General features: G+C 42.2%; 1 protein-coding gene across 1 annotated transcript; it reads left to right on the forward strand.

Moving 5' to 3' along the window:
- The first annotated feature begins 970 nt into the window (after positions 1 to 970).
- Positions 971 to 7,586, forward strand: ppm1db (protein phosphatase, Mg2+/Mn2+ dependent, 1Db). Its single transcript, XM_083697520.1, has 7 exons — positions 971 to 1,561; positions 1,933 to 2,161; positions 2,368 to 2,492; positions 2,643 to 2,824; positions 3,016 to 3,240; positions 3,670 to 3,760; positions 4,839 to 7,586. Exons 1-6 carry the CDS (start codon positions 1,069 to 1,071, stop codon positions 3,754 to 3,756), a joined length of 1,341 nt encoding a protein of 446 aa, XP_083553646.1. The 5' UTR covers positions 971 to 1,068; the 3' UTR covers positions 3,757 to 3,760; positions 4,839 to 7,586.
- The last annotated feature ends 485 nt before the right edge of the window (positions 7,587 to 8,071 follow it).

Below are 8,071 nucleotides of genomic sequence, written 5' to 3' on the forward strand. Positions count from 1 at the left end.
AAGAGAAATGACACATTTTCAGCACAGTGCACAAGGAAGTGTGCAAAAAGAAGTCAGCATATTCAAAGGAAAACTCATTAATATCCACCAGCCCTAAATGTGAAGCTTGCCCAAGGCCCACACGGCGCGCCGGGCGACAGAAATCGAGTGCACCCACTACAAAATTGTTGCCAGGCAGCATTGAGCGAGCAGGCTGATTGGTGGGGGGAGAACATTGGAACGATTGCGATTCTGTTGCCAACGTTAAGCAATCACTTCCAACATTAAGACTTCAGGTTTCGTTTTCGCAACTTCAAAATAAAAGCGTGTGGTAAGAGATGAATGGAAGGTTATAGGATCACAATATTTTCTCTTATCTTTGCTGAAATAAGGCAGTATTACCACACAGAAAGTATATACAATTTGGAAAAATTAATTTTGATCATTATATTTTACATATTGGTGCAATTATATGTAATTTGATGCATGTCTATTATATTGTCTGTAAACTGGACTAAACTGTACAAAAATATTAATTAATTAAAATTAAGTAATATTCTAGAATATGGATCAAGTAAGTTTTAACCATGAGCTGAGGGTCGTACTAGATCTGTACTAAAGACGAGCTGCAATGTTTGAAACGTATTTTTGTACAGTGTAATTCTTGGGCAATTATTTTTCATCAGGGTAATTAAGATATCAGAAGAATTACAAACCCTTAAAAACACAAACAATACAGTAAGAGGATTACATGTTTATTTCCGGAGATACGTTGAATATAATGTGTGGTTCCTTTATTAATATTTACTACTGTTTCATGCTGCAAGCATTCAGTCAAGTTTAACGTGGGAACTTTTCTTTAGAAGGAATCCTTATAGACATACACCGGAAATAGGTGAGCGGAGTTCCACTAATGTTGTTCACGGAACACAGCTCTTGCGACCTGCCGTAGAAAATAAACAAAAAGGAAGCAGCGTTTCGATCAGTGTTATCGCGGTAAATTTGGGTTCAGCCTTGTCAAACGCCCAAACGTCTCTTTGCTTGAGTATTTAATTATTGCAGAGCTACATTTCTTGAGTTTTCACAACCATGAACGACGCATTAACTTTTCGAATGAGTGCGTTCTCCGAGCGAGGAGAAAGGAGATATATGGAGGATGTTATTGAGATTAAAATAGAGTACGAGCCGAAGGAGACTGCACAAGAGGAGTCAAAAGTGGACCACAAGGAGAACGATCTCACCGAGCAGACCATAAACAATGCTTCTGATCAACTTCAAGAACCCGTGCCCATTGCTGCAATGTGGACAGAAAGCATAACAAGCGAGAAGCATGAGAATAATCCCCTGGCTGAAGAAGTATCAGAAGAACAGACAGAGAACACGGTCGACACACGAAAGTCTGTGGCTTTTTTTGCTGTATTTGACGGTCACGGAGGTCGAGAAGCAGCAGAATATGCGCAAAATAATCTGTGGGACATTTTGAAAAGGCAAAAGGGGTTTTGGTCTAAAGATCACGAAGAAGTGTGTGCAGCGATTCGCAAAGGGTTCATTGCCTGTCATCATGCGATGTGGAAAAGGCTACGTAAGTGACGTAACGATTAACTTTGGCCAGATATTATGGCAAACTGCTTTTATTTTGCGAAAACAACTTCCTTAGGTAACATTTGCTTCCTGGGTTACTGTGGAGAACATGAAGGCGATCACATGCTCACGTTGCATCTCTCACTACACCATATTCGTTGGTAAAGCAGCGCTCATTTCATGGCCGTGTTCCGCGTAATGCAGTCCATCTGCGCAGCGCACAAGCTGCTCCAGGTCGACTGCTGCAGAAATCAGCCGATGGTTATCCATCACCTTTTAAAGCCAAGTGAGAACGTATTTGTACGTGTTATAATGAAAAACAACGGTAAGATTTACGGTTTAGATCTATTGTCTTGCTTTTTGTTCCTACAGCTGAGTGGCCTAAGAGCCATAGTGGCCTTCCCAGTACATCAGGTACCACTGCCAGTGTGGTCATGATCCGGGGTGTCCACATGTTCGTGGCCCATGTAGGAGACTCAGCAGTGGTGGTTGGGATGCGAGACAATCCCCCTGAAAAGACCGTCCGGGCCCTGGAAGTCACACAAGACCACAAACCGGAACTCCCCAAAGAGAGAGAGCGCATTGAGAGACTGGGTGGCAGGTGAGCAGGAGGACACTGTGTTACACCAGGTAGTGACATTGTGTGGTTGCAAACAAGGGCTTAGACATACAGTATGTAGGCCTAAGCTCTTTAGCCTTGTGTGGTGCAACTGCGATTTAAGAGGGTAGGACCCAATTGATGTTCACTTTTACTATTCTAATGTTTTGATCAAACCCTTTTTCCTGTTCCTGCTTGTGTCCTTTCAGTGTAGTTAAGAAGTCGGGGGTGAACCGTGTGGTGTGGAAGAGGCCCAGACTGACCCATAATGGCCCTGTCAGGAGGAGCACTGTCATAGACCAGATACCTTTCCTGGCTGTGGCCCGAGCCTTGGGTAAACACCTACCATACCTTCAAGTGTTTCCTGTCTCATATTGTAATTGTCATTTGCCAGCCATAGCTGCTGTCTCAATACATGCATATCAACTGGCGATAGTTTATATGGCATTCAATAACGAGACACATTGATAATATCTGTTAAAAGGTGATCTGTGGAGCTATGATTTCTACAGCGGGGAGTTTATAGTTTCACCGGAGCCGGACGTCACTGTGGTGACCCTTGACCCAAAGCGCCACCGGTACATCATTCTAGGCAGCGATGGACTGTGGAACATGATGCCACCGGACGACGCTGTTAAAATGTGCAAGAGCCACGACGAGATGATAGTATGTGATTTAGGTTTTCAAATTGAAGTTGAAGCCGCCCTTCTGCCCAAAAATACTGGTGAGGTGTCTCATTACACGCATACTGGTTTATGGTCTCTGTATCTCCCTATCTCTCTTTCTGTTTCTCTCTTTCTCTTTCTCTCTCTCTCTCTTTCTTTCTCTTTCTTTCGTTCTCTCTCTCTCCTCCTAAGGGACCACTGGGAATGTCTTGCGCCCGCCGGTTAGGCTGCACGGCCCTCCTGTTCTGGCGTCAGCGCATGCTCCGTGCCGACAACACAACGGTCATAGTCCTGGCCCTGCAGGAGCCCGGGGGACCGCCGCTCGCCATGCACCGAGATGAGATGATTGTGGATATGCGTCTGGGGATTGATCACGTCCCCCGACCTGGATCACTTTTAAACACCTGCAAAGCACAGGTCAGTACCACTGGGCCAGGATAGAAAAGAACCCCCTACGTGTGTATAGTCTCTCAGTTGTATTTGTTTTGGTTATTTGTCAGGGATGTACTGTACAACTTGTCATTGCATCAGATTTAGCTAGGTGGCTAATTGTCATCTGTAGTCCCTGGGCAAGTCTCAGTAATGTTACCAGTGATCACATTGTTTTGGTTTTTTGTTTGACCTTCTTTTGGACCAGAACAATTCCCAGAACAATTTATGGTTCATAGTAATCATTTGGTTAGTGTAAAGGTGAACTGTTAAAGATGAAATGACATTCCAAAAAAGATACAGCACAGTTCCCGGAGCGACCTAGGACCCAGACGTGTCTGGAATGACTGAAGGTCGCTCCAGTCATTTCTAGCGGGATGACGGTTTACCAAGGTTACTCTTTGTTTTTCGGGACAGAAAATGCAGGAGGAGGATCCCATGTTGTATGAAGAAGAAGAGTTTCTATATGAAGAAGATGTGCGATGGACAAACCTGGCGTGTTAGTGAGGTGACTGTCCAATCAGTGACTGATTAGTAAATGGTGGGGGAAGAAGTGTACCAGCGTGTGATTGACATTTGTTGTGAAGTGCAGGCCAGACGGTCCAAGGAGTAAAAAAAACTAAAACGAATTCAGATTGATGAAAGCCAATTGAACTGCTGATCAGAAACCCCAAAGGTAACATATATCTTAGAGGTATAGATGTAAGACAGTCACACAGGTGAATGAAAACATTTTGGTCATTAGCCTTTTCCTGCAGATAACAGCCTTTTGGTTGTTGTGTTCCCACAAAGAAACTTGATTATTCTTGCTTCCCTCATGCTATTTTTGCTCGGTGAACTGAGACACAATCTATTGATAGTGAGCGGGCCGCTATTTTTGTGTTTGCAAATATTTAACAGAATTACAGTGCGCCTATACCTAGTTTGGGTACTTTTGGACCATTAAAAGCAGCAGCTGTGGTATCCGGTGAGAGAGGAAAACCGTGGAGTAAAAAATAAAATAAAATAATGTTTTGTTAGTCCTTTTAAAGGTCCAGTAAGTCAGTTTAAAAAAACAAAAAAATTGAACCAAATATGTACAATGTGTATGTAGTTTGTGGGGAATGAAATATCATGAAATACTTCTAAGGTTAAAATATTCTCCCTCCCTGCGATAATCCTATTTTGTTTTATTTTTTTCTTCTCCTTCCGCATTTGTTTGGTCAGAAGATTTGTTGGCCTGGAGAGTAAGTTCTGTACCAAGTCCATGCGAGAGATGTTTGATTTCTATTCTACCTTTCACTGTTAGGTGAAGTGTAGCACTGTTTCACTGCTAGGGTTAGGGTTAGGTACAAAACATTTTAGGAATCTCATATTACTGTATTTGCATTCTCTCTCCATCATGATTGAATCAATGAAATAATATTGACGTGCTCCTAGAGAGCTGGAAGATGTGTTTGGCAGTGGCAGTTGAAGGCATGTTGTGTTCTCATTCGTGTTGCATTAACTCTTAATTTCTAGGGTCTGCTGATTCAGTGGTGGTTTTGATGTTTCATTTCAAGAAAGATAGAATAATCCTTGTTGGTTTTTTTGCTCTTCTGCTGCAGACCCCAGAGGTGAATGTCCCCTCTCCTCTGAGCGAGTCTCTCCCTGCTCCGGAGCAGAGGGACAGACAGGTGTCTGAGGCTGGTCTCTGCCCCCTATCAGAGGTAGACTCTCAGAAGGCCTTCACACCAGACACCAGAGTCTTGAACATTTGTGAAAATGAGGGCACATGGACTCCAAGGGACTCTGCCCATTCTAGCCCTCTGTTAAGAAGACCTCGTCGCAGCCTTAGATGTTCTCCAAACAGTCCCCTGTCCCCCAGCACGCCTCGCCGCAGACCTGGGCGGTCCCCTCACAGTCCCCTGTCCCCTAGAACACATTGCCACAGACACAGCGATGGAACCTCACTGAGGCGTGGCGGAAAGAGACAGAAACGCTCCCCCAACAGACCTGTTACCCTACCGCAGCACCGCAAACCTGCCCTGTGTGTGTGCTGAACCCCATATACACTACACACAGACTGACACAATACAGTGTGCATGACAGAATGCATAAGACTCTGCAGATATGCAGAGTTTGTGTCAAGTTTGCTACTCTTCCGTTCATGGATTAAAGAGAAGCTACGGGATATCGTGACTATTACTGTATTTTCTTTTTTTCTTTCTTTTAATTGAATCACTGTTTTACCTCATTCTGACATGGTATCCCTAGTTTATCAGCGGGAACTTTTGAAGCAGTAGTACTGTTAAGTTTCACTTAACATTTTGTATCGAGTGCCGCCGGGCTGCGTGGAATCCACACGCATACGCACCACCCTGAGGGCACGTGACAGACCCGTTTCTGCTCATTGGCACTACGTTTAGAACTGTAGGCCGAAATTATACAAATTGTCACATAGCATCACTTTAAGTATACTTAGTTCAGTCTGGTACCATCTCTGCTTTTTGTACAGATTTGAATGTTAAAATGTGTTGTGTCTATGCTATACTTTTAGAGCTCAAATGTTTTTAGGTCGTCTTCATCTTAAAACAGTGGAAATAATGTCACAGTGGGAATATGTGTCTGATGTATATTTTTGGTCATGTTTCCTCCCTACATGCGAAAAGAACATTTTAAAAATGCCCACCGGCCAACGGTAACAAGATTTTACGAAAGAATATAAAAAAACGGCACAATATATTTTCATACTTATAGGTATATATTCATAAATACTTGGGTATTTTATTTTCATGTTCCTAAGTGGCTAAATTGTGAATTACAATCTGAGTACCAAAATTTAGTTCTCAAGTTTGGGTTTGGTACCGAGTGAAAGTTGTTCAGATCTTACTGACTGTTTTATATTGTGCAAGGGTGTTTTTATTACTCTATATGGCTGCACATTTCCTGGATTGGGGGGGGGGGGTGGGGGTTATAATTCAGCACTATCCCAAATCAGCCCCTTGCCCCCATTTGTTTAGATTTGAAATCATTTTAAAGGTAAAAGCTACGGTGAACATTCCACTTAGCCGGGTGCAGCCATACTCCTTGTGTGTACCCATCAGATCCTTTCAAATCTGTGCAAATACCAAGGGGGTTGGGACCTAGGGATTGATTTGGGATTAGGCAGCACCTTTCGGCAACTTCATTCAATCTATTCATGCTATTCTATTCTTATTCCATAGGAAATCTTGTTCTGGATTGAAATGCAAAGTCTTCCTCTATTTTCCTGCTTCTCTGTTTTCTCACTTAACAAAACAACCATTGAGGAATCCTAGTTGTAATTTCTTTGCAATACTCTTTCATATCACGCCCATGTAAATATGTTGTTGGAGTGGGTTGGGTTCTTCAATGTGCGTTTTGAATTGACTTTCAATGGCAGGGTGGAGAAAGTTCACTCCGTCCTGTGCTACTGGCTCCCCGTGTGTCGTCAAGACATGCAGCATCTCCCGTCGTCCCCTTTAACTGCCTGTAAGCAACCACTGGAGGGCGCCCACTACCAATGTTACCTTGGTATCTGTACTGTGGTTGATTATACACGTGATCAAATACCACAGGGAATCACAGTCAAGTCTAGTTGAAATGATGAAATGAAATGAGTCAAATAATGATCGTCATGTCCAATTGTATATTGACCTCTTTGCTTTCTGACTACTTAATTATCGGTGTTAACTGCAGCTTATAACAATCAGGAAATTGCATGATTTTACCCAGCTGTGTATTTTGCCTTGTTTGTGGGAAAAGTTATATTTGGAGTTGCTGTAATATCTTTATTATTTTTTTCTCCATTGAAATACAGTGTGCTGGCAGCTACCCAAACGTGAATGAGTGAAAGGTCATTTGTTCACTGAAGCTGCATTTTATGAACCAGACTCTATGTTCGACTACACCTTTTGTTCTCCTGTTTGGAATATGCTGCACTATGAAGTGTGCCTGTGGCTCACTGAAACCGTTGCATATTAACAGCACAGATTAATTGTCAGTGTTGAAAATATTGTAAATGTCGTTGTATATGCATAGGTTTATTAAATGATTAATAGGGGTTATTTTTAGCATACAAATGCTTTTTGTTCCATATTTTTTAAATATCATTTTATTTGTACAATATGTTGTTACACAAAAATAGGTGCTGGGTTTTCCAGGAACGTGGCATGTTCTGTTCTACTGTTGTAAAGCAAGTGTCTCTATAAGTAATGACTTGATTGAAATTATTATTATTTGCTACATGGCAATCTCTGGCTTCAGATCCATTGAAGTCAATCATCAGTGTATGCCCAGTCTTGATGTCAAACTGCATTACCTCCCTTTAATGTGACTGTATATCAGTGTGTTGAATAAACAACGTTTTTGTTTCAAATGTAATCGTTTTTTCTTCCATAGAATGTGTTTTACACGCTCAAGAGGTGAGCGTTCTGCACTTGGCTGTCCATGGGGCTAGACTACTGGAGTTGATCCTGTTATTTACAAAATAATGATGCCATATTGAGAATTACATTTTTTCATAGAGGTTGAAATCTTGCAACTGCTTCTCAAGTATTGGTGAGTGGCCTTGCTCTTGGGAGCTGCAGTATCATTATCTGTCCACTAGATGTCAATAAAGACAAGGGATTGGATTCATGAGATGGTCGGTAGGAAGGATGGATGCAACATTCGAAGCGAAGTGCGCACACCAAACTCAGAGACGTTCACAACAAACGAGCGACATGTGGTATGTGGGTGACAAGGGGACATTTTGAACCATAATCATTTCCATATGGCATGAAACTCATATCTGACATGAATAAAAATCGAATTATGAAAGGACTGTGATATTGGTATT

Source organism: Argentina silus (genome assembly GCF_951799395.1).
Source record: "Argentina silus genome assembly, chromosome: 2".
NCBI classification, from domain to species: Eukaryota; Metazoa; Chordata; class Actinopteri; order Argentiniformes; family Argentinidae; genus Argentina; species Argentina silus.

What these genes read in the sequence shown, in the direction of transcription:
- ppm1db (XM_083697520.1), top strand. Translation starts at nt 1,069, where the DNA reads ATGAACGACGCATTAACTTTTCGAATGAGTGCGTTCTCCGAGCGAGGA. An exon ending in ATTGAGAGACTGGGTGGCAG is followed by an intron (nt 2,162 to 2,367) that starts GTGAGCAGGAGG and finishes GTGTCCTTTCAG; the next exon opens with TGTAGTTAAGAAGTCGGGGG. An exon ending in TAAACACCTGCAAAGCACAG is followed by an intron (nt 3,241 to 3,669) that starts GTCAGTACCACT and finishes TTTTCGGGACAG; the next exon opens with AAAATGCAGGAGGAGGATCC.